Source organism: Chelmon rostratus, chromosome 10 (genome assembly GCF_017976325.1).
Source record: "Chelmon rostratus isolate fCheRos1 chromosome 10, fCheRos1.pri, whole genome shotgun sequence".
NCBI lineage: Eukaryota > Metazoa > Chordata > Actinopteri > Chaetodontiformes > Chaetodontidae > Chelmon > Chelmon rostratus.
Genome location: NC_055667.1, coordinates 25,992,275 through 26,018,262, shown reverse-complemented (window position 1 = coordinate 26,018,262; position 25,988 = coordinate 25,992,275). Strand labels below are relative to the sequence as shown.

Here is a 25,988-nt window from a genome sequence, read left to right as displayed (position 1 = left end):
AGTTGTGAGGCAACATGTTTACTCATGCATAGTGATTATAACAAGTATCACAGCAGATAAACTGAAGCAAAGGAAAAATACACAAAAGCAACAATAATAAAAGAAAAACATCTTCTCCCCTCAAACCCCCTGCCGAATGAACCAGGACCAGGAAAACCAGTTTAAATGGACCACAGTCACTTTACATGTTTCTCCTGTTTAGGTGGCTTTTTCCAGATGTTGTGTTTCGGTCATTTCTTCTTCGCTGTCGGAGCCTCAGCATGCTTCCACAGTCTGAGAAATCTTCCTCTTTTCACCCGTTTCACAACATTACATTCAGGGAAAGTCTTCAGTTTATTTACAACATTACAGCCTGATTGTCCTTCAGTAATACATATGAGTGTTGGGTAGAAACTCATTTAATGTGAGATAAAATTAAATAATTTTTATTTTCCCAAACACATCCGGCTGCTAAATTACACAGCCTGGTTCAGACGATATGAAACTATTCAGTGAGAGGGTAGAAATGTGTCCGCTTACTGTCATAGTTTATACACCATTTATACTGTGACCACCTTCGATATCTCCAGTAGTATGAGGCCAGCGTTGCTTCTTCCTCACATTTTGTCCTTCTGTCTCTTCCTCGCCTCCTCAGTGAGTGAGACAAAGACACAAAACAAAGTTCCAAGTGAGGGAAACAGGTTGATGTTGTGTTTACATCCTGTTTTCTCTGTTTGTCTCTTCTCTTCTTTCCTGCAGGAGTCGAGTTTTGCCAACAGAAAGTTGTTGGAACAGTTAACTGAAGAAGGACAAGAGAAGGAGAAACTGCTGAGAGAGCTGGATGAGGCTAAGAAGGTACACACACACACACACACACAGAATACACACAGTCATTTGCATGATATACACATCTATAAACGAGCACACAGAGATACACAAACACATAAAGAAACATTAAGCCATTAAGCTCATAAACACACTAATGAGCAACTCTGTGCGTGTGTGTGTGTGTGTGTGTGTGAGCAGACAGCAGAGAAGAGGAAGGCCATGTTGGATGACATGGCCATACAACTGAACCAGGAGAAGTCTGACCACAAGGAGGCGCTGTCAGACCTCAAACTGCAGCATGAGAAGGAGGTGAGACACAAACTCTGCTCCCGCTTTTCTTTTTTCTTGTTTTCTTCTGTTTATTTTTGCTCTTCTCTTCTTTTTCTTTCTTCTTTTGAGTAGCCCTGATCTGTTTCTCTCTTTCATCGGTTTCACTCTCTTATTTCCTTCTCTTTAAAATCAGTTATACACAAAGAAACAAACAAACCAGTTGGAGTGAAATCTGACTTCACTATCTGTTGTTTTGTTTTTGTCTCCACTGCTTGTTTCTCTCCTCCTCCTCCTCCTCCTCCTCCTCCTCCTCTCAGGTTCTCGGGGTGAGGGCTCGGTATGAGAAGGAGCTCAGAGGACTCCATGAAGACAAGAATCGCTCTGAGGAGGAGATCCGACAGCAGCTTAGAGATGAAAAGGTGAAAAGATGGGAACAGGAGGCAGGAAGATGAAGAGAGGAAGAAGAGGGAAAGGATTACCCATACCCACGTATGATTATTAAACATCTGTGTCTGTGTGTTTTCAGGCTCGGACCAGAGAGCTGGAGGGTCTTCAGCAGCGGGTGGAGGAGCTGCAGGCTCAGGTTCTGTCCATGGAGGGAACCAAAGGATGGTTTGAGAGACGACTCAAGGAGGCTGAGGTCAGTCTGACAGCTGACGAATTAACGAGGTGCTGTTTAAGATAAGATAAGATAAGATAAGATAAGATATACTTTTATTGTCCCCGTTAATGAGGTAGATTATTATAACAAGAGACCAGAGTCCCTCAGTCAGAAAGATGTGAGCTGAGCAGTAGCTGCTGCAGGCTACGTTAGCTGCTGCTAGCAGAACACACCACAATCTCCCATACAGCTGTCAGAGGGAGAGGTGCATTGTGGGTAATGCAGGCGGCAGGTTTCGACAAGTAAGAAGACAGTGTGGGGGAAATAAAGACGATATCGTTGTTCCTGCTGCGTCAGTTTGGTCCTTTTTTAAAAACTGAGTCTGACAGATTTCCAGGAGTTTGATGGTGAATCATTTATTGAACTGATTATTTGATCTCTGCAGGAGAACATAGAGAAGAAGTCTCTGGAACACCAGGACGAGATCGAGCGGCTGCAGAAAGAACACACACATCAGCTGGAGGTGCGCACACACACTCACACACATGCAGACATGCTCATGGTTTTTCAGTGTAAATATGTTTTCTAAATAAATAAATACCGTGTGTGTGTGTGTGTGTGTGTGTGTGTGTGTGTGTGTGTGTCAGTCAGTGCAGGTGTGTATTGTGGTTGCATGTTTGTGCGTTGAATCCCGTCCAGCTCTAATTGAATGTGTGTTTCTAATTAAAGCGTAGTTGTCTCCATGGTAACGCCGACAGGTTAAATCGTGTTAACGGCAGATCAGAGTGGAGGAGGCTCACGTGAGCGCTGACAGTCTGTGCGCTCAGTCTGTCGACATGTTGGTGAAAACACTCGGTTCACTGTCAGTTTGTTGTTTCCATCACTCGGATGCTTCAGTGAACACCCAGCAGTCTTTTGTGTCGGCGTGTCGGTTCTTCTTCTCCTGTTTCACCACACTGACTCATCCTTTTCTCTGAGAGGTGAACTTAGTTTACCTGGATTCAGTGTGTTGGAGGTGTGATGAGAGCTGGATGCTGGACTCAAGTACGAGTTTGGCCTGGAGGTGCTTGTGTTTTACTTAAGTTTGGCACTTTCTACCTCTACTATGACTCACAGGGAAATACGGATTTTTTTACTTTACTATATTTATCTTTACAAATTAAGATCTTTACACAGGAACTTGAAATTGTCCAAGTACAGCTGAAACGTTTCATCAGTTAGACGATTAACTATTGATTAGAGTTAACTAACTGATTAGAGTTTAAATGATTTTCTCTGTAAAATCATTTGATGTTTGGGCTTCTCAGATGTTTGATGGATGGGTGGATGGAAGGATGGAAGGATGGAAGGAAGGAAGGAAGGAAGGAAGGAAGGAAGGATGGAAGGAAGGAAGGAAGGAAGCTCAACCAGCTCCAACAGTAAAATCCTGCTTTGACATGAACGACTGAGTCACAGTAAACTGATGAGGTCAGATAGAACAGTAGAACAGTCACTGGGACGTTTTACTGCACTCAGTACTTTTAGTACTTTAAGTAAACTTTCATGATTATACTTACACTCCAGGACACAGAGAGTTTTTACAGTACTTTTACTGTAGTAAAGCATCTGAATACTTTGTTCCACCTCACATGTGCGTTAGTGTCGTCTTTACACTGAGATCATGTGATGCACGTGGAAAAACAGGTTTTCTTGTCTCTGGGAAAGTTTTACAAAGATTAAAGCTTCGTAGATCGTGAATTGATCGTTGATGTTGTTCACAGTTGGAGGCGTCTTGTCGGCAGGGTTACGGACGTCTCCCTTACAGAAACATGGAGGCCTGTATGGAACGTGGGTTTTGGCCTGCAGGGGATTTGTTCTTGCAGCACTGTGAAAGGCTGACAGACTCTTTATTAACTCTGCTCAGACTGAAATCTGTCGCCTGCAGAGAAAACGTCCAGCTGTAGGATCAGATCAACACGTGAAGGAGAAGATGAGCTTCACTGTGAAATTAGATCTAAAAAAACTTCAAAGACAAAAAATCAAGAGATGACATGATACAAAACTCATTATCCCCAAACAATTAACTCTGCACATGGAAAACACATAATGTCCTAAAGAAAGCACGTACCTCTCAAACTGTGATGATAACAAACCAATAAAGTACAACACGCTGTGCATCATGGGATATGTCAGATGTAATGAGTCCTTTCAGCCAATCAGATTACCAGATTGACTGTGTGGTCCTCTGAGGACTGTTTCTCCCTGAAGGACTCCAGAGACTGACTGATTAATGTGTGTGTGTGTGTGTGTGTGTTTTATCTGTTGGATAACAGCCTGATACTAAGAGCAGAACGAGGAAACTTAATAGGAAAAGTTAATTAAGGATGGAGGAAGTCTAATTAGCAGGCAGGTTGGTCTCTGCAGGTGCGCTCCGTGTTGCTGGTTTGAGTTTCAGTCGTTTCCTGTCCGACTGACTGAACGCAGACTGTCGGTGTGTTACATCGAACCTCAAACAGGCTGAAAAATCATCTCCTGCGTCTTCAGAAAGTTCGGTCCCGCTGATCCTCGTAGATCCTGATCTCTTCAGTTACTCCAGTTTCAGTTGATAGTTGATGATTATTAAAAGGGTTTAAAGTTCATTGTGTTAAAAAGAGGAAAATTAAGTCGCACCTGTAAGAGTCTTGATTTGATTTAAGAAGAACAAAGAGAATAGACGAGTCGGTCCAGGAGCTGTAATTTAAGACATCGTGGACTAAATGATCTGCGATGTGTCTGCAGCAGGATTCAAGGCTCTGAGTCAATGTTCATCATGAACTGAAGAAAGAGCTGAAACTTTCCCTTTGACAAACTGAGCCATCCTTCTCAAGGCAGTAGTATTTTTATACTCTTGTCTATAATGTACATATACATGTGTATATGCTTTTTTTAATTGTCTTTTTTGTTCTTTTTGATAATCGAAGTTTTAACATAAAACATAAACCCACTCATATGTTTTATCTCATTGTGGCTCTTGGAGTAGGACTCACTGTCAGCACAGATTTGTGAAAATCGAGAACTGACTGAGACATTAAGACAACAGAAGAAAACCTTGTGTTTGACACCATCCCTCCTAATTCCTACATAACAGGACTTCTCCGTATGCTTCACACTTTCTATGAGTCACATGGTCACAGCTGTGATGCTGCTCTCATTGGTTTAATCCAGAGCGAGTCACGGCATATGACAAAAGCTGCAGGACAAACGCCGGACGGTTTACTGGCACTTACTTGTGTTCAGGAGCAGAAAAGACAACAGACAGAGTGCAGCAGAGGAGAGTTTGTTCACGCCAAAACCTGAAGTTTTTATTGTTTAGATGTGCACATTTCAGTGTGATGATAGTAACTGGAGGAAAGTGTTGAGTAGTTTTCACACACAGCTGCACACACTCGACTTCTTTCTGTGAGGAGTCGTGAACAGACATCAGCTGACAGGAGACTGCACCATTTTAGGAGGGGCCACGCCCTTATTAACAGTGTGTGTGTGTGTGTGTGTGCATGTGCGTGTGTGTTGAGGTGTGTGATTACAGGGAATTAGCAGACTCTGTTGTTTTCCTGCAGAATTACATGCCTCTTTCTCTCGGCCAGGTGGGCGGCTGAACCCTGCGGGTGTTTTTAATATAGATTTTAGTCAAATTAATTAGCAGCAGAAGATTAGGGAGGAATTAAATGTAGTTTTTTTAAAGTTAATCCCTCAGTCAGATGGATTAAGAGTGAGGGGGCATCACTGAAGGTGGAGATGCGGCTTGTTTAAATGTTTTCTTTCTCACAGAGGAAGGAAAGTTTCTAAGAGGAGTCTCTGTTTGTACTGTTTCGTGTTTCGTCTTAAAGGGCAGACACACTGTTCAGGTGTTGAGTCCGCCGATGTCACGAGTGATGCAGCCATGTGGAAATGAGCCTGAGTTGTTGTTGACATGCGGGACATAAAATCATGCTGTGCAGTGTTTGATGGTTCTGGTCCAGTCGCGGCCGTCGGCTCTTTTCATACTTGAATGATCTATTGATTACTGGAACGAATAATTGGCTCTTCTGATTCTGAACTGCACAATGACTCTGTGGCTTTTATTTAGCTATCAGCCTTTAAATGTAGCCTGGCCATGTTGTAGATGTGCGATGCAGAAGGTATCTGTTCTATAAACTCTGTAGACACTCGGACATGGTCATTGTTGCAAAAAAAAAAAAAACTGGTATCTCCAATTTGGAGGATTTTAATATTTTACCCTCAAACAAACCTGAAAATGTGATCATTGCCGAGTATTTGAGAGTTTTGATGAGTTCCTTCGGCAGATCTGTGAGCAGTTGAACCGCTCACTCAAGACCTGGTTCTGCTCGAGGTCTCTGCCTGTAAAACGGGTTTTTCCTTGCCACTGTCCCTCGTGGTCTCTGTGAGTACAGTCATAAAGAGTCAGTCTAGACCTGCTCTGTGTGAAAAGTGCCCTGAGATGACTTCTGTTATTATTTGAAGCTGTATAAAGAAAAGTTGACTAATAGACTTGGTCTCACTGTGTTATTTCCCAGTTAAAACCAATGTCCTCATTTGTCTCTCTGTGTCTGTCTGTCCTGCAGGAGAAGCAGTCAGAGATGGAGGGATTGAAGCAGCAGCTGGTGGAGGTGGAGAAACAGAGGGATGAACACAACGACACCATTGAGAAACTCAAACAGGTAACAGCTGAAACTGGGAAAACACTCGCGATACTACTAATCCTACTAACGTACGAGTACTGTCGCAACGACAGCTGGTACTACACTTGTTGCTGCTTCCTCCAGGAAAGCTGCTGTGAATGAGAATGTCGCTGATGTTACCTTCAGCTTTAAAGGACCACAACAGTGAATTTGCAGGTTTCCTGTAGAGATGCGCCGATCAGACTTTTTCTCCCCTGATGTTCAGACTCAAAGTATTCGCTGATGCCAAGAACTGATCTGGCACCAGTGCTCTTTGTACCACAGTGTAGAATCTGCCCACCCTCTCTGCGTTGATTAATGTATGAGCTGACGTGAGGCTGCAGACTACTGATCACTTTGTAAGAACAGAAGGTCACACACCAAACCTGTCGCGTCTGTAACGACCTGCACGCCATCATGTTTTTTGTAAGGTTGTGGTTTCATCAGATTTCTAAAGCTGTGTGTTTGCCAGCTTCTGTTTAACACCTGGGACTCACTACCTGCCTGAGCAGCATGTCTGGCTTTTCATTTGGACACCTGTGATAACAAGTTTTAGCAACCACGGCAGCGTGAGCAAATATATCAAATTACTGGTGGCCCAGCCGCCCCCTTTAAAAGCTCCATCAAGCAAAATCAGTTTTTACAGACACTCAAATCTGTTTTTCTCTCTGCAGGAGATAAAGGACACCGTGGACGGTCAGAGGATTCTAGAGAAGAAAGGAAGCGCAGCGGTGAGTCACTCAGACTAATGTCACCAAAGACAGACAGACAGAGGAGTGATGGACAGAGAGAGACAGTGAGACAAATGGATGATAGACAGACAGACAGAGTGATGGACAGACAGACAGACGGACAGAGTGGTGGATGGACAGAGTGATAGACAGACAGACGGACGGACAGAGTGATGGACAGACGGACAGACAGACAAAGTGGTGGACGGACAGAGTGATGGACAGACAGACGGACGGACAGAGTGATTGATGATGGATAGACAGACAGACAGGAATGACGGACAGACAGAGTGACAGACAGACAGTGATGGACAGACGGACAGACAGATGGATGATGGGTAGACAGACAGACAGACAGTGATGACAGACAGACAGGCAGACAGTAATGGACAGAGTGATGGACAGACAGAAAGACAGATGGACGGACAGAGTGATGGATGGACAGACAGAGGATGACAGACAGACAGATGGAAGAGTACTGACAGACGGACAGAGTGATGGATAGACAGGCAGACAGACAGGAATGATGGACAGACAGACAGACAGACAGATGGATGAGTACTGACAGATGGACAGAGTGATGGATAGACAGAAAGACAGTGATGGACAGACAGAAAGACGGACGGACGGAGTGATGGACAGACAGACAGACAGGCGGACAGACAGAGTGATGGATAGACATGCAGACAGTGATGGACAGACAGAGGAATGACAGACAGACAGACAGACAGACAGATGGAAGAGTACTGACAGACGGACAGACAGACAGATGGAAGAGTACTGACAGACGGACAGAGTGATGGATAGACAGGCAGACAGTGATGGACAGACAGACAGGCAGACAGTGATGGACAGACAGCATTTGAATAGAGATGAGAGTGAGAGAATATATTCTGCAGAGTAATTTAAGAGCAGCCGTGCATAGAAAATAATAATTAAAAAGTAAATCCTTGACTGTGTGTGCACCTGTGTGTGTGTGTGTGTGTGTGTGTGTGTGTGTGTGTGTGTGTGTGTGTGCACCTGTGTGTGTGTGTGCAGCTGAAGGATTTGAAGCGGCAGCTGCAGCTGGAGAGGAAGCGAGCCGACAAACTGCAGGAGAGACTCCAGGAGATCCTGACCAACAGCAAGACCAGGACAGGTACAGACCCTCACCTGAAACACCCTGAACGTGTGATGTCACCATGACGTCACCGCAGCTCTGAATGCGTCTCTGTAACTGGGTTTGATAAGTCTCTGCTGAGCGCTGTGAGTGAATTTGCTCCGTGTTTGAACCCTGACAGAGAACAATCGTTTATAAAGTCCTGAACCTGCAGCTCTGCTTTCAGTCAGAACTCAGTCACTCGTGTTTATTCAATAACGTGATTTATCGCCTTTCAGTTCTATTTTATCATGATGGTTTTATCGTCATGTCATCATTTTAGAACAGTTTAGATTTAAATCCAAAGTTAAGGAAATGTTTTCAGATGAATTTAGGTCTGAACTGTTGGTTTCAGTTGTTACACTGAGTCATTCACATTTTCTGTAAACTTGGTTAAATTTACTTGCTTTAGTTTGATGGGATCTTCATCATGCTGGTGGGAATCGATGGCCCTTTTTTGGGCCGGACATAAAAACAGAGTGACAGCACACAGATACAATACAGCAGGAACAATATGACAGTAAACGATACACAGTATTATACAGCTGCAGTCTGCAGAGCTCCAACAGTTTGAGTTGATGCTGTCCGTTTGTTCCACAAGCAGATTTCCTGTGCTGTCGCAGATAAAAATGTCAAAGTGGTAAACCCAGACTGGAGGATTTACAGTGTCCCCTGACTTTACAGACACACTGGGTCCATGTTTTTTTGCATGTTTTTATTTATCTCCTCAAACTCAGAGCTTCAGTCACTGTCAGGGGAGCAGAACCTGATGTCACACTGAAACTGATAGAAACAGTGTTTAAATCCCCGAAATGGAAGATGGAAGGCAGTCCCCTTTAAATGCTTCAGTAAGGTGTGTGTGTGTGTGTGTGTGTGTTTGTTTGTGTGTGTGTATCCTAAGTGGCTGAGATGTGATTGTAATGTGACCGATGGGTCCAATAATCGGCGGTGTGCTAACCCTGCGTCAGGAGGTTCTGGCCCAGTCCGGAACCTGATCTTCAATATTTAATGCAGCGCTCTGATTCCCAGAGCTGACGTGGACACACTGGCGTCTGCTGGCAAAACACACACACACACACAAATACAACACACACACTTGTGCAGTCCGTCACTTTCTGTTCATCTGTTTATCTGGATTGTTTTTTTTCCCCCACTTCATGTTGTCTTTTGTTGCAGGTCTTAATTTCTTTCTTGAACCCTTTCTGTAACATCCTTCTGTCACACTGCTTTTACTAGTTATCACACACACACACACACACACACACACACACACACACTAGCTCAGAGCAGAGCAGGGCAGTCCTCGGCATCATGTATAATCTATGAGTGCTGATGAATGTTTAAAAGGCTCTTCTGCACAAACCTGAGAATCAGACATTTTAAAGTAGCCTACTTATCTCTCTGCCCACTCAGAGCACCTGCATTAAAGGGACGGTCCACTGCATTAAAGGGACAGTTCACTGACTTAAATTGGCTGAAGGTGCACATAAATATCTTAAAGGGACAGTCCATTGTGTATTTTTCTGAATGACAGTGAAGAGAATATACATTTGTAATTTGTGTGCTGTATCAAATATATCTGTTCAAAACTGCCAAAACACATTTGTTTTACACTTTTTTCCCCCGAACGCTTTAAAATGGCTTTGATGTAACTCTCCGCCTTCATTTAGTTTGAGCGGATGTATGTACGTGCAAATAGCCATCAAACACACACACCTGTGCTCGGTTTGTTTAGCTAGCTGCTGTATGCTACACGATGGCAAGTGGCCACAGAGGACAGGTAGGTAGGTAGTGACAGTTTGACGTGACTCGCTCGACAGGTGTGTGACGTATTAAACCCAGACGTCATTGGTCCACTGCAGTTTAGGGTGGAAATGAGGTGTGCTGTTGATGCTAAGACCCGGTCAGGTAGACCAACAAAAACAGGGATACAAAGAAAAACTTGAGCTGAAATTCATACTGCTCTGCAAAAAGTGGTTTCAAGATGCACAGTAAGGTGTTGGTGTTTGACTTAAAGAGGGAACTATTAGGGGTGAACAGTTGAACTGCTCTTTAAAGGGACAGTCTGCTGGCTTAAAGGGGCGGTCCACAAAGTACCTGTTTGAAGTGTTTTTTCATCTGATTAACTGATCCGGATCATCTTGTGTCCCTGCAGGTCTGGAGGAGCTGGTTCTGTCAGAGATCAACAGTCCCAGTCGGACTCAGCAGACTGGAGACTCGTCCTCCGTCTCCTCCTTCTCCTACAGAGACATGATGAAGGAGGCTCAGCCAGCCAATCAGAACAAGGTGGGTGGAGCCAAAAGCACAGTTTTTGTTTCTTTCGTCAGTTTTCTCTCGTTACACAAGAATTCGTTACTTCTTGTCTCGCTCGGCCTCTTCCTCCCTTCCTCTTCATCTTAGCCTTCACGCTTTCTCTCCTTGATGTCATGTGATCTCTGTGATCGAGGTCATGACCTTTGAGAGGCAGCCTGACCTCAGCCTGACGGCTGTTACCACGGCGACCTGGTGATGACTGGCTGAAATGTAATATCCCATAATCCTCCTCACTCTCTGATAACAGATTCACCTCCAATCGTTGCATCTCTTTTGTGACGTTGCGCTTTACTTTTCATTTTTAGCTCCTGTGTGTGTGTGTGTGTGTGTGTGTGTGCGCGTGTGCGTGTGTGTGTTTGTGTGTCTATTGATAGAATCGCTGTAAATAGAGCCGACAGGTTCAGAGTGTTTCTGTCAAAACTTGAGAGACTCTGTCGAGTCCACCATCAGGTCATTTTACCGTGGTGGTTGGGTCGTCGTCAGCAACAGCATCACGTGACAAAGCAGCGGGTGTCGTGTGTCTGTGACGTCCTGCTGCTGCAACCTTTCCCATCAGACACCTCTGAGCCTCTGATGACTGAGGCAGAGCTGTGAAATTGCGCGTCACGTTTGGATTTTGTCCATGTTTTCAGACCGTGTTTTCACTTGAGAAAACACTTTGATCTCTAAAAGATGTTTCAGTCAGGAAACAGGATTCAGATCCAGTTGATTCAACAGCCTCCCGAAGAAAAGGTGTAAATGCAGCCACATCCAGAATGTTAACTCCTGACAGCACTCAGTGGAAATCACTGTAGCCGATTTTCAACCCAGGTTATATGATATATAATTTTATTTTCTGCTGGATTGTTCAGTTTCCTGATTATTTACCTGAATAATCAATAATCTGTCTGTTGGATGATCACATGGATTTCAGGTGGATCAGGCATTGCATCGCTTTGATATTTAACAAGTTGCAGCTAAAACTCATTTTTACTCTGAGCTGTGCTTTCTCAGTTTACGTCAGCACTGTTGAGGATGCGGCCGTCTTGTTTGAATAAACTTCATTGGAATTGTCAGTAGACATAATTGATCAGGGTGAGTCCACATTGAGGGGAAGATGTATTCAACACCTGTTTTCACATGTTTTCAATGCAGCTTTTACCATGAGACTGAGGCCAGTCGTTGGTATGAACTCAGTAAAGCTCCACAGATCCAATCCATTAAAAAAAGTTATGTGCAATAAAGTGGAATGACACAAGAAGTTCTCCTACCTGGATCTGATGGGCTAGTGCATGTTGGTAGGTTAATGATTTCTCACCTCTTAATGCAAGTAAACAAATTATTCGTATAAAGCAGCCTTACAGGAGATGTCTGAAAGTGAGCAGAGGCATCAGCATCATTAAGGAACGCAGCCGTGGCAACGCTTACTGATGGATTTCTGAAGTCCTAAATGTTCCTTTAGAACCATTGAGGCCATTATTCACAAGTAGAGGGAACATCACTCCATCATCAGCTGACAACATACAGGAGCTCCTGGCAAGATTTCCGACCAGGCCACCGGAAAGTTATTCAGTCTGCACAGAGCAGACGAGCCAGACAGGAAGTCAGACACAGGTATGGTGGGAGATTTTCAAAATAAAACACCCTGTGCAGATTCCTGATCGTACTTCACCAATAAACACCATTAAATTAGAGAAAAAACAAAACAAAATCAGGTTAGATAAGATACTAATGATTGAATTAGATAAATGAATCAATAACACCAGAAAAGCGGAAGGCAGGAAGTTTTGGATGCTGTTTGACGATGTAATAAACATGCTGAGGCCCTCACACCTAAAAGCATGAGAGCACAGAGTGCTGCCGCAGTGCCCTGGAGCAGCGCAGCTGAGATCGGCCGCCTGTGACGATGTCTGACGCTGATGTCTCTTCTCTGTCCGGCAGTCTGGAGGCGGCAGCCCTCAGTCTCAGCGTCCGGCTGAGTTATCTGATGACGAGGTCGGGGAGTTGTTCCAGAGACTCGCTGAGGTTCAGCAGGAGAAATGGATGCTGGAGGAGAAGGTGAGGTTACCACGACAACCACATGTCACATGTCCCGTCCGTCTCTGTGTCTCCGCTCCTGTCGAACTACCAGAAAACGTCCAGAAAGGCGAACTTTCGCCACGTCCTGCTTTAACGTCTCCGTCCTGCTTCCTGCTGCTTTTAGCGCTTCACTTGATGCCGCGAGTCGACAGTCGGGTCAACAATGAACAGTTCAGCCTGTTTTTAGAAGAAGGTTTATGTTTTAGATGCATTATTAATGTCCTCTGCTCTATTCAATATTTCTGCTGTTTCCAGGTCAGCGCTGATGTCTTTGCTGACGCGGCAGTAATTCATCTGTTAGCTGATCGTTTAACGTTGATGCTCAATAACAGTATTCACTTAAAATACCAAACATGTTCTGGTTACAGCTTCAAGAACGTAAAGATCATCTGCTGATGACAAGACTTTTTTATACTCTATATACTAAACTGCTAATTACAATTATTTAAAATACAGTAAATTAATTAGTCATGTTTTCATCCTTCTGTTGTTAGGAAACGGAGCAGATGTACATTTACTGGTACTTGAGTATTTTAATTTAATTTTTTTTTTGCTTTCTAGTGTGAGATTATTAATACAAAACATAAATCAACGAATAAATGATGTATTACTACAGAAAGTACATCAAATGAGCTCCATTTGTAGCAGCTGCAACACTGAAGTAGTGAAAACATGAATTCTTTAGTAATTGTATATTATTCTGAAATGGGCTGTTCTGCATAAGGAGTACTTTTACTGTTGTCACTTTATGATGTGAATACTTTTGTACTTTCACTGAAGTAACATTTTGAATGCTGTACTTTTTCATATATTATTTCGTAGAGTATTTCTACACTGTGATACTGATACTTTTATGAAGTAAAAGGTCGGGGTACTTCTTCCTGCTCTGAACAGTTTTCTTCTCCCTCAGGTGAAACATCTGGAGGTGAGCTGTTCATCGATGGCTGAAGATATCTGCAGGAAGAGCGCCATCATAGAGACCTACGTGATGGACAGCCGCATCGGTAACACACACACACACACACACACACACACACACACACACACACACACACACACACACACACACGTCTCTGCATCCTTCAGTGTGATGAGGTGTTTATGTCAGCTGCTTCCTGTTTGGGTTCATGTTGCTCTGACCAATCAGCAGTCACCTTCAGTGGACGCTGTGGTCGAGCTTGTTAGCATCAGTTAGCGTAACGTTTGTCCTGCTGATCAAACAAACATGTTGATTTCAGTTTTAACCTGCTCACCTGCTAACGTCTCATCCACTGGAAGACAAGAAAAGCTCTGATTGGTCAACGAGCACAACATGCGGACATGATTGGGGGTTTATTGATCGTTCCCCTCGATTATCATTTTCAGAGCGAAAAAAGAAAATAGCAAGATAAACATTTAATCTGAAACAGTCAGTGAATCAATTTGAGTCCTGGCTTCTTAACAGGCACCAAGGATGCACTGAAAAGGCACTTCTGTTGCATTATGGGAAATGTAGGATGAAGCATTTTTGGAGCTTAGATTATCATTTAGAATAATTTTGAAGTGAATATCATCTGATCAGACTGGCAAAGAGATCTTAAAGCTCCGGTACTGTTGACATCATTGACTGATCAATTATTATTAAATGAAGAATCATCCAATTGAGATTTTTGTTACATGAATCTCGTGTTCGAAGCGTTCTGAACAAAGTCGTTTGTCTGACGACGCTTCAGTTTATCTCTACAGGAACTCGACAGGTGGTAAAAAAGTCTGCCGATCACTATGATCAATGAATACGATGAGTGTCTTTCAGTGATTTCACTGAGACTCCATTTCCTGAGAGCCACCCTCCTCTCTCCATCTCTTCTTTGAAATGACCATGTTTGAAGATAAACAATAACATTACCATTTTTTTTCCCACTTTCATCTCAGCTGCTGTTAATGATCATGTTGATCACATGAACGCTGCCACACCTCTGAGGCTTAAAACTGTCCAGCGCAGAGACGACACATGAAAGAGTCAGAATGCTGTGAACATCGATTAAAAAGAAAATTCACATCTGCAAACCCGAGCTGAGCCATGCCGCACGCTCTGTTTCACATTATTGAGACAAAACAGTAAATCCTGGTTAACATGAGCTGCGTTTCCATTACAGTTGTTCGCAAAATAAAAGCGATATTTCTGAAATTTCGGCAAAGTTCGAATGCGACTTGCAGGTGTTTTCATTGAACGGTGTTTTGCGAACCAGCCGAAATTCTCGTAAGTTCTCGGACGTCCCGCGAGATGTGTGTGCGTGCTGTGCGTCGGTAAAATTAACACAAAGCCCTATAATTAAGAAGCACATGCTGAAGGTGAAATAAAGAAATGATCTGTTGACTTAGAGTGATCACTGATTTAATGGCTTATTATTTATCACTTTGTTATCACGCGAGGCTCCTCTGACAGCGTCCGCTCGCTCTGACAGCGTCCGCTCGCTCTGACAGCGTCAGCTCGCGCCGGCGGAGCAGCAGCAGAATGCAGGACTGTGAATTACTGAAGTGTCCTTTGAACATATTTTCTATCAGCAATTATGTGTAAATAAATAAAATAAATAAAAGGTAATGGCGTGCACGCGTGTCTCCCACATTGCTGAGGTCACTCATCACAAGTTCATCTCACGATTAATGAAAACGGAATTATTAGATTTTGCAGAGTGCGCACAGGACGAGATCACAGCTGTCAGATTGTCTTTAACAGATCAGCCAGCGTGACAGCTGGAACAGCTGGAGTGTTTTTGTCTGCTACTTATTGAGATCCAGAAAACATACAAACACTACAAAACTGACAAGACGTTATATCTGACTGCATGCGGCCGGCCCGAAACGGTGAGTCCGCTCACCTTGGAGACGTGTAAATGCGAAAAAAGTGTTTCCATTACACTTTTGCGATACACCTAAATATAGACACGTCTGAAAAACCACCTCATGAGAGCGTAAAAATGTTTTTGCGATATTTGAGAGGATTTTCGAAATTTAGGTGTTTCCATTACCGTTTTTTTATTGTGATATTTAGGATTTGCGCATTTCAAGGGGCAATGGAAACGCAGCCATACAGGACTAATTGTTACTGCTACTGTTGACTGAATCATCTCAGACTCCAGCAGACCCTGATCTCCTCCAACATGTCAAACTATTTCTCTCTGTTCCTTTGATACTTAACTGAAGCTAACGTTAACATGACGCATCTGAAATCTGTCAGCTGTTCATGACAGAGTGACGCCGCCTGCTCTCGTTGTTGACCGAACCTGATCATCAGCAGCATCATATTCAGTCCTCGCCTCAGCTGCTGTTTGTATTTGTCTGATGTAATTTATATTAACAGCAGCAACAAGATGCTTCAGCCCTGAAATAATTACACACACACACACACACACACACACACACACAAAACGCTCCATAAGTAACAGAACTGAAAAAGTTGTTTTTCCATCAAAATTCCTGGCGTCTGGATTCTTTCATGGTGACTCGACCACGTCACTGACTCTGCTCACATTTCAGATGGTGTTACTCCACCTGTACACGCTCCCATTAGCTTCAGTAATGCAAAACAACCAGATGTGTTATCAGAATCATCACAGCGAATCTCCACATCTGTGTCAGTCCTGTAGACTCCAGTCATTGATGAGATGTGTCACACTTCCAGACAGAGTGAAACTGCTGGACGGTGCTCGTCAGTGCCTGAACCACAGACCTGAGACTCTTCGGTGGATTCACTGATGTGGATTTGCATGATGACTTTAGGAAACTTCAGTCTTAGTGCTGTCTGACTGGAGGAAAGCACACAGATTCAGCAGATAGAAAACTGGTTTACCTACAAATTAGCGACGGCAGACAGAAATCCATCATCCATCATCTATAGCGGCTCATCCTTTGGAGGGTCTGGGGGGTCTTGAGTCAATCCCAGCTGACGTTGGGCAGGAGGCAGGTTTCACCCTGGACACGTTGAGACCAACGACCATTGACGCTCACATTCACACCTACAGACAAAGTAGCTTGTAATTTTTAAGCAGCGACTTTGTCAGAAATAATAACTGTCACAGTTTTATCAGCTGTAGCTGTGATGTAAAACTCTGTGAATTACTCTGTGTGAAATGTGCTGTGCAAATAGTTACCTTTCCTCCAGCCCTCCTCTCCTCCCTCATCCTGTTTTCACGCTCTTTTTTTTCTCCCCTGCTGTTTTCAATTTCATGTTTGACTGGTTTAATTCTCCCCCCTCTCTCCATTCCACTCCCATTTACACTGTAATAATGGTAAATCTAATGGGCAGTAAAACTGAGAGCTGCACACTGGACTTTGTTTGTGTGTGTGTGTGTGTGTGTGTGTGTGTGTGTTGTGGGAACATAAATCTGTGTCACATTGTGGGGACTCGCCTTCCTTTGTGGGCACAAAACTCAAGTCAACATAACATCAATCACTGAATTTAGAGTGAAAACTTTGGTTCAGGTCAGAGCCTGCTGGAAATGAATGTAAGTCTATGTAATGTCCCCAGAAGTGATGGAAATGCAATTGTGTGTGTGTGTGTGTGTGTGTGTGTGTGTGTGTGTGTGTGTGTGTGTTGGTTATTTGATCCTGCAGCTGTTTGAACACACACACACACACTAACAGTTATGTTCATCCAGTGTTTAAACATTAATGTTTAAAGTTTTGCTGACTGAGCGTGTCACAGTGATCATGACCTGCAGCAGGGTTGCTAGGCAACAGTGTGGATCTGGTGGACCATTGGTGCCTTGCTTCAGGGCACCTCAGCAGCTCCTGTTCAGACTCAGTTACTCACTTCTTTTCTGAAACCAGGTGTGAGCCTCAGATAATGACATCTGGCACAGAAGACTTCAGTGCTGATTGGCTGCTGCCCACGGCGTGTAACCAATCAGATAGAACTGTGGGCGGGACAGTGAGATAGACTACAGAGAGGTGGCTGTATCAGAGCTCTGCATACATACTGCACATAACAGTATATTTATATATATGTATTTATGATGAGTGCTGTTCAGTCTTTAAAATACCTTTTTAGAGCCTACACAGATTAGATATGAACAGTGATCACATAGGGATCAATAAGGATGGTGACTGATCACCTGCGAGCAAAGTGTCACCTGTTCAACTTGACCTGGAGCTGAAGTGTCTCTTCCTTCTCGTTTCCTAATAATAAAAATAACAAGCTGAGGAGAAACGCCAGGTCTTCAGAGTTCAGGTGGTTGATGTTTGGCTCCCTCAGTGGAAACATGCAGCTGTTCTGCAGCTGCGTGAGGCCGTAAATCTACACACAGGTGAACAGTTGCAGGTGCTCAGGTGTTAAATATTTACAGCACACACACTCTGCACAGTCAGCACTGTCACCTATAGGAACACACCACAGCTACTCTGTGTGTGCGCGTGTGTGCGTGCGGTAGTAGTAAAACTGAACTGAGGTCCATAAAAACTCAACAAAGCCTCTTCCTCCTCCTCCTCCTCTTCCTCTCTCTTCCCTTGTCTTGTTCCATTTCATCCTTTGTTCTCTTTCCCTATCTCCTTCATCTTTACCCTCTTCCTTGTTTCCTTCTCTCCTCCCATCTTGTCTTATCTCCTCATCCTCTCTCCACTCTTCTCACTCTCATCTTCTCCTTCGCTCCTATCTCCTCATCTTCTATCAATCCTTTCTTTTTTTCCCCGTCTCCTTTTCTCGTCCTCTCCTGTCTTGTTTCTCCCCTTCCAACAACTCAACACATTAATGAAGGGAAGCATTTTTAGCTTGAATTTAGAACGTTTGCTGCTGTTCTCTCTTTAGTACAGTAACTGAACTGTGGACGAGGTTAGCCTCTGCAATACTACTTTAACACACTGAGAGTATGTTGTGACATTGGAAGCCCAATAATTGAGACAAGACCATGAGAGCAAGCCCGCCAGCAGAGGTGAGCATAGGTCCTTAAACTCAATACTGCTAACAGAACAAACTAATTTATGTTCTCCAGGAGAGCAGGAAGAGTAAATTCAGGCTTGGTGATAAACAGCAGAACATCATCTGCGTATAAGGATATCTGATCAGGTGTGGCTATAAATGTAAGAGTTGACTGTGTTCAAGGCTCAGCAGCCAGCGCCAACAGGAGGGTTGAGAGACGTCTCGTGTCCCTGCACAGGCTGAAGTGGGACGATAATGTTCCATCATATGAAACTTAGTCCAGCACATCAAACAAATAAGACTATTCTACCTCGTCCAGCGTCTTTTCACCATCGAGAGAGATGACTGCAACATCACTCAGGCTGGACATTCAATGGTACACTACATTAATTAAATGTCTAACAGTGGAAAAGGAGATCCTACCAGGGATAGATCTGGTTGTAACTGCTTTTAAGTCTGTTTGCTAACGCTTTAGCCAGTATTTTCTGGTCCAAATGAAGTAGAGAAGTACGTCTATATCCTCCAACCTCCTCCAGATCCTTGACCTTTTTCATCATCAGTGCTATGACTCCCTTGTTAAGAGTTTGTGGTAGAAACCCGTTTTTGAGGACCTGAGAGAACATGTTAAGTTTATAAAGTCTGAGTATGTCAGCAAATGTTTTCTCTCCTCCATATTTCATACCAAACCTCACTCCGGCTGGTTCTGCAGCAGCTCTCCTGCCCTTTTAAAAATGGAACAACATTTCACAACTGCTGCGCTACTCAGGGAATATCAGAATCCTCTGTCTGCTGTGATGTGTACTCTGCTGCAGACAGTGCTCAGATACTGTAACCGTGCCCCTCATTTCCCATCATGCATAGTGCTGAGTATTTTGAGCTGTGTTTTGAACTGCAGATTTATTAGTGTTTGTAGTGTCTGTTCACAACACGGTGGATGTTGTTGGCAAACCTTCTTGTTTCCATTGTGGGACAGATCGGATGACGCAGCACACATTGACATCGATGCGTCTCTGATTGGCCACAATCAGCTGACCAGTGAATCAGTTGGGCTTTAGTGACAGTAGAGTTCAACAGACAAACTTCTTCATGTTATGTTGAATCTGTGTCGTCTTCCTGCTCTGTGGTGCTGTTCAGACATGTCAGCCTGTCCAGTAAAATACATTCAGCAGCTTCAGAGTGAGACAGGTCGGCCGTCAGACATCTAGCACCAGTGAGTCTGTTCTGGTCTGCTCTGGTCTGCCCTGATCATCTGCATTGAGGGAGTTTGTGTTCCTGCCATCTGTCGGCTCTTCAGGGGTCCAGCTGGACTAAAAGCTCTGAATCCGTCTTTATTTCTGTTGCCTTCGGCCTCTTAAACTCCTCATCCTGAACCTGGACTGCAGATTTTTTAGACTGTTGCTGTTTTATCTTTTATGTTTCTCTTTAATTTTGCATAGTTTAGCTTTAGGATGTTTTTGTGTACCTTGTGTCTCTGTTGTGTTGTGTTGTGTTGTGTTGTGTTGTGTTGTGCTGTGCTGTGCTGTGCTGTGTTGTAGTGTGTTGTGTTAACGGTTATGGTGATGTTGTTCAGTCAGTCCAACACTAACACAGAACTAATGACATTCCCATGAGCCTCAGCTGGACTTTGTGTCCGCTGCTGATTAGCAAGTGTTAGCATGCTTGCAGATTCAACTATGATGATCATGGAAAACATAACTGCTTAACATTAGCATGTTAGCATTGCCATTGCTAGCATGCTGATTTTGCTAGCACGGCCTTACAGGCCTGCTAGCATGCAGACTTGAAGCCTTGTTAACTTACCTGTGATAGATTGATGCCATGTGGCTGCAAACTATTGATTGAGTGATTCATTTTATTGATTAATTGATACAAAGGTTTGTATCTGGAGAAAACTTGTTATACATGAACTGTTCCATCAGCTCTTCAGTTCAGGCTCATTGTGCAACAGATTGTGTCCTTCCTCAGGCACCATAGTCAGTTAAAGCTTTATATGCACCGTTTTTATCTGTATCGACTAAATGTTTTTTTGGTGTCTTTAAAGCACTTTTTAAAAAGGTGCTAAAGTGAATCAGCTGATACCTGCAGAAACACTGCAGACTGATGAAAGTGTTTAATACTCAGTCAGTGAGAAACTGATTTGTCTCAGAGGAAATCACACAAACACAAGAGTCTTTTTATTGATTCCAGTAGAATGATCTGTTTTATGATCTGCTCTATCTGGTCAGTAACTCCTCTTCCCTCCTCTCCTCTCCTCGTGTCCTCAGACGTGTCAGGCAGTGCAGTCGGAGGTCATGGAGGCTCTCAGGGAGACCGAGGAGGTCTGGGTTCGGTCCTCAGAGATCTGGTCAAACCGGGAGACGAAAATCTGCGAGAGATGAACAAGAAGCTGCAGAACATGTTGGAGGAGCAGCTAACCAAGAACATGCACCTGCAGAAGGTACGCACACACACACACACGCACACACACACAGCTTCAAGGATTCAACCCTGATCTCAAAGAAGTTGTGACGCTGTTGAAAACATGAATCAAACAGGATGAGATCACCTGCTGATCCTTTCTGACATAAACTCACCTGAAAACAGCACAAAGTCAATATATTTACTGTCTGAGCTCATCAGCTTCATTGATTTTGGATCATTCCTCAGGTAAACAGGTTGATTGGTAACAGGTGATAGCGTCATGATTGAAAGGCTCAGTGGTTCACAGCGAGGATGGAGCGAGGGTCAACACTTTGTGAACCTGTTGTCAGGAAACAGTTTGTTTGCTCGTGATTGATTCTGTTTTTATTTATTTATGCAGCGTCCGTCTGTTTGGAATCAGGCTTGTTTTTATTGGTTGTTAAGTGGCCAGTAGCGTTTTCAAGCTTTTTATTGGTTAAAGTTACTCGTGTCACACTGTGAGGTTTTCTCACTCAAACAAAAGATAATGTTAAATACTTTATTTAACTTATTAATCCCCAGGTCATTGCAGGTCATTGCAGGTCATTGCAGGTCATTGCAGTGATGCTGAACTGTCTGTGATGTGTTAAGATCAATCACCTGAGTTCATTCATTCATTTAATAACACAAATCAGACAAGGAAGAATGCAAGTAACATTCCTGTCATTGATTTCCTGTTGATTTCAGCAGTAAACACAAACATACAACACACGCAGGAACTGAGCGCCACTGCAGGGGGTTTCTGGGTAATGTAGTGTGCGTGCGTGTGTGTGCGTGTGTGTGTGTGTGTGTGGCTGTCCGGCTGTCCTCAGAACTTCAAAGAGCTGTTTGAGGGTTCAGTTCAGTCCTGGTTTTAAGGGTCAGGGTTTGACATTTAGTTGTGATGGTTGAAGTGAGGGTCCCCACAAGTATACAAGTACCAACATATGTGTGTGTGAAGTGTTGCCAAGTGGTGGGCAGTGGTAACTGTTCCCATGACGATGAGCAGGAACAGCACAGCTTTAAAACATGCTCTGTGTGTGTGTGAGTGTGTGTGTGTGTGTGTGTGTGTGTGTGTGTGTGTGTGTGTGTGTGTGTGTGTTTGTCCTAGACCTCCCTCTGGGTGATCTGTCCTCCTACACACTCCTCGAAACACAACTGCACCCTCCACTATGTATTAACTGGCACACACACACACACACACACACACTTCACAGTTAACATGATTTTCGAAACAATAACTGAAAACTGTCCCTCTCTGTAGGACCTGGAGGTTTTGTCCCAGGAATTAGTCCGACTCAGTAAAGAGAGCAGTCCTGGTGGCAGTGTGGCGGGGTCGGGATGAGACTATTGCTTGGATCCATCCATCCTTTCTCTTCATTCTTACTACTATTGTTCAGCGGACGGTGTGTGCTGGGCTAAGACTAACACCTGGAACTGACATTTCTCCCTGCATTTATCAACTGAAGACCTGCTGTGGGCCTCGACTACTGATTGGAGCTGCTATGATTTCACCACCTCGGTCTGCTCACAGGGCTTTGACTACATGCTGGAATTTGTCCATCTGTTGTTTCTTGATGCAGAAACAAATAAAGGGAGGAAAGGAGGAAGAAGAAGGAACTTAAGTGGAAACGTTGAGCTCAGCTCATTTATGTTGCTATTGAATGTACTGTTATTAGACTGCACCACCCAGTTCTTGTCGAGTTGTGACTACGTCCTGGAAAACACACATTGTAACAGACTGTAAATTGTACTTCCACTCTTTTCTTTGTCTTAAGGTGATTTCAGACTGTCGCTTGTTTACTGAAATCATCGTAAAGACTAACATCTGTGTCTTGGGTGCTGGCTATGTCCTGGAATATATGTGCCTGGTACCTTAACTGAGATACAGGATTGGTGTCTATGTGCAGTAACTCGGCTGTGATCTGGCTATTTCCTGAGCTTCCTGTCTGCAACAAAATACTAAATGTTAGGGGTCGGTGTATGACCTGGATTGTCTGAGATGTTTGACTTTAGTTGACCTTTAAGATTCTTTCTTCACTTTGGAAACAAAAAAGTCTCCACCACATGGTCGCGTTTTTCCCCCGTGCTTTCAACCACATCTCTAGGCCTTCATCAGCGGATGCTCAGTTGTCAAGGATGTGGTTTAATACTTGTGACCACTAAAGCAGCTCCATGGCAACTGAGCAAAGATCAGCTATTGACAAAGGCCATGAGATGGAGCTGAAAGCTCCAGTAAAGACAGACGTAGGAGGTGGATCTTCTGTCCAGAAGCTCTTCTGACAGATAAGGTTAATACATACACAACATTATTAACACCAGGTGATAGACATATCCAACAGACAGGCTTCCTGGTCAACAAACATCTAGTCCAGTTTGTATCCACCGCCGACTGAAAACAGACGCAGCATGAATGAAAAGTTGAAGGCCAAACTGTAGACAGTCCATGTGATCACGTCTCTGTGTCCATGTGATCACGTCTCTCTGTCCATGTGATCCCGTCTCCTCTTCACGCTGACTGACGTGTTTTCTTCGACAAGGATCACGTGCAGACATTTCAGAGTCTTCATGTTCGTCCAGCTGTTGCAGCTTCATATTTTCTTCCCGTGAATTTGAGACGTCAAGTTTCGTCCTCCGTCCTCATCAGTCAGTCTGAACAGGAGACGTGATTGTTGGCAAAGCTTCACGTCCTGCAGCGTGGACAGACGCTCTGCTCGGGTTGAACTCGGCAGGTCATGTGACGTGTGGTCAAAGGAGGGAAAGAGACAAGAGGTGGAGCCATTGATCACACATTCTCTCCTGGAAGACATAAATATTGTTGACTGTCCTTTCTCACCTCCACACAGTCGACCAATCACTGAGTGAGGTGGGTGTGATGTCACATCAGTTTCAGGAAGTCACAGAAATGATCGGGCGGGGGAGGTTTCCAGTTAGCGTGGCGGTCAGCTGTGGAGCTACATTCACCTGCTTCCAGGCGTCTGAAGCACCGCACACATCTCTGCACAGGTGTGTTGTCAGTCAGCCAATCAGAGCTTTGCAGACAGAATAAAGTCTTTCCCACAAAGTTAGCATGCTAACAGCTACAGCCACAACACAGTGACAGAATGAAGAAGAACTCTTAAATGAAGACTGATGAAGATGAACTGTTGCTAACAGCCTCCAGCAGAGCTTCAGTCTCCATGACAACACAAACGTGACGAGTGATCCGCGTGAAGCTTCAGTCACTGAAAGACGTCTGAAATCACTCAGATTAACTAAATATTCTCTTTATTTTCTGTCAGCTTGGTGTTTGGCTTGTGAACGGAACTGAAACTCTACCGGTGATCGAACTCAGTCGTAAAAGTCGGCCATGGCTATGTCATGGAGCACAAACATACTGTACCCCATGTTAACAGTTTGTATGTTTCCTTTGGTTTTTTGTGTGTGTTGGGCTCTGGTTATTTCCTGGACTAAATGGTCATCTTACATGTTTCTGTCTCTGAACAGATGATTTTTTTGCTAAGTTGTGAAATTATTCTGCATGTTTTATTTATTATTTTCCACACGCTCTGGGATGTAAAACACTTGATGGCCGCAACTATTTGCTGGATTCATAGTCCTCGAGTGTAATTAGGGCTTGTTTCTGGAGGTTTTATTCTAATGAAATTGTTATTAATTTATCACTTTACTTTGAAATTTAAAAATCAAAAGAAACTGCATGAAAACCTCATAAAATCTCTCAGTAATCTAAAATTAAAGTTCGATTTAAGTTTTGAGAGAATTATTGAGCCACTGCTTTTAATTTTTTCCTCTTCTCGAAAAAGTCTGTAAATCTGATCTGAGATCTGTCTGTGGCTCTTTGCTTTCTTGGGTTTACGCTAATTTAGCTTTTTACCTGGGCCGTGTCTATATCTTGGATGAGATGAACTGTAATTTGTCTTACACTATGAATTTTTTGTGATTTATTTGCGTTCTTACTGATGACACCAAACAAAGTGAAACTGACAGCGGCTGTTCAGCGACTCTGTTGGGCCGGGTCTACTTCCTGCTTCAAACAACAGATCTCATTGTTTTGACTGTAAATCTGCTTCTGTTCTGTGATTTTGTAAAAATTAAGTTAAACATGTTACAGGAAATGAAAGTCAAGCATTTCCTGTCTCCTCTGCCTTTGTTTCTTCTCTTAGACTCTGACTACATCCTGGATTGAATGTCTGCCTCAGACTATATCCTGGACATTGCCTATAGCAGACTGTGTTTTATGTTGTAACTGCCTGTATATTTCTGCTTTATTTTTGTTTCTACACTGCAGGAAAGTCAACGCTTCAGTCTGATGTTAAGACTTTAAAATCTGTAAATGTGTGAGAAAAACTCGACTTGTTTTCAGTGCAGCTTCATTTGTTCATGGGCTAAAGAGGGAAGAAGAGTCTCATGTAGCTCCTGTTCAACCTAAAATCCTTTAAAACCAACTTTACTGATTGTAACGATGCACAAAATATCAGAAATATTAACTGGAGACATCAGATTGAACAAGATAAATCTCATTTAAAATATTTCAACATCAGAAAAGGAATCTAAAAAAAAATATTAATAATAATAAAGGAGTCCAGGAGGCGGTCGAGCTTCACTGAAAACACACTGAAGCGTTTCCTCGCTCACTGGTGAAGAGTCGGCACAGGACAGACTGAGCGGGATCAGTCTATGTGCTGGGCAGCCGCTCGGCCTGTTGCTTTGGTTTGTAATGTTTAAATCTGTATATACACGCTGTGATATGACTTCTAACTGTATGAAGAATCAACAGATCTATTTATGAGACTGATGATGATCATGACGCTAATTATTGTAACGAAAAAATATGATAAAATATCGTCTGGAGCCGATGACGTGTCTGTGGTTTCCTCTGCTCACTCACACATTTACCTGAACAAAATCTACCTGAACAGTGAACCTTGGAAAACAAGGTACGTGTTCAGGAAGTATTCAGATCCCTTCGGTTTTTGTTAAATGTTTGAAGAGAAAACTCTGCAGCATCATGTTGACAGAAGTTTCAGATCTTTTTGCTGTGGTACTTGAAACTCAGCTCAGGTGTCTCTCGATCGTCTCTGAG

General features: G+C 43.5%; 1 protein-coding gene across 4 annotated transcripts in view; it reads left to right on the top strand.

The window, feature by feature from the left end:
* gripap1 (GRIP1 associated protein 1) overlaps window positions 1–25,755 on the top strand; it is a 44,374-nt gene extending 18,619 nt beyond the window's left edge. For all 4 annotated transcript variants that reach the window (XM_041945989.1, XM_041945990.1, XM_041945988.1 and 1 more), the window contains 13 exons: window positions 739–834; window positions 1,006–1,116; window positions 1,395–1,496; window positions 1,604–1,717; window positions 2,124–2,201; window positions 6,259–6,354; window positions 7,029–7,085; window positions 8,124–8,223; window positions 10,379–10,509; window positions 12,457–12,573; window positions 13,505–13,598; window positions 20,752–20,924; window positions 22,170–25,755. In XM_041945989.1, the coding sequence (XP_041801923.1) occupies window positions 739–834; window positions 1,006–1,116; window positions 1,395–1,496; window positions 1,604–1,717; window positions 2,124–2,201; window positions 6,259–6,354; window positions 7,029–7,085; window positions 8,124–8,223; window positions 10,379–10,509; window positions 12,457–12,573; window positions 13,505–13,598; window positions 20,752–20,924; window positions 22,170–22,250 (1,350 nt within the window). In that variant the 3' untranslated portion in view covers window positions 22,251–25,755. The remainder of the gene's footprint in view (window positions 1–738; window positions 835–1,005; window positions 1,117–1,394; window positions 1,497–1,603; window positions 1,718–2,123; window positions 2,202–6,258; window positions 6,355–7,028; window positions 7,086–8,123; window positions 8,224–10,378; window positions 10,510–12,456; window positions 12,574–13,504; window positions 13,599–20,751; window positions 20,925–22,169) is intronic.
* The last annotated feature ends 233 nt before the right edge of the window (window positions 25,756–25,988 follow it).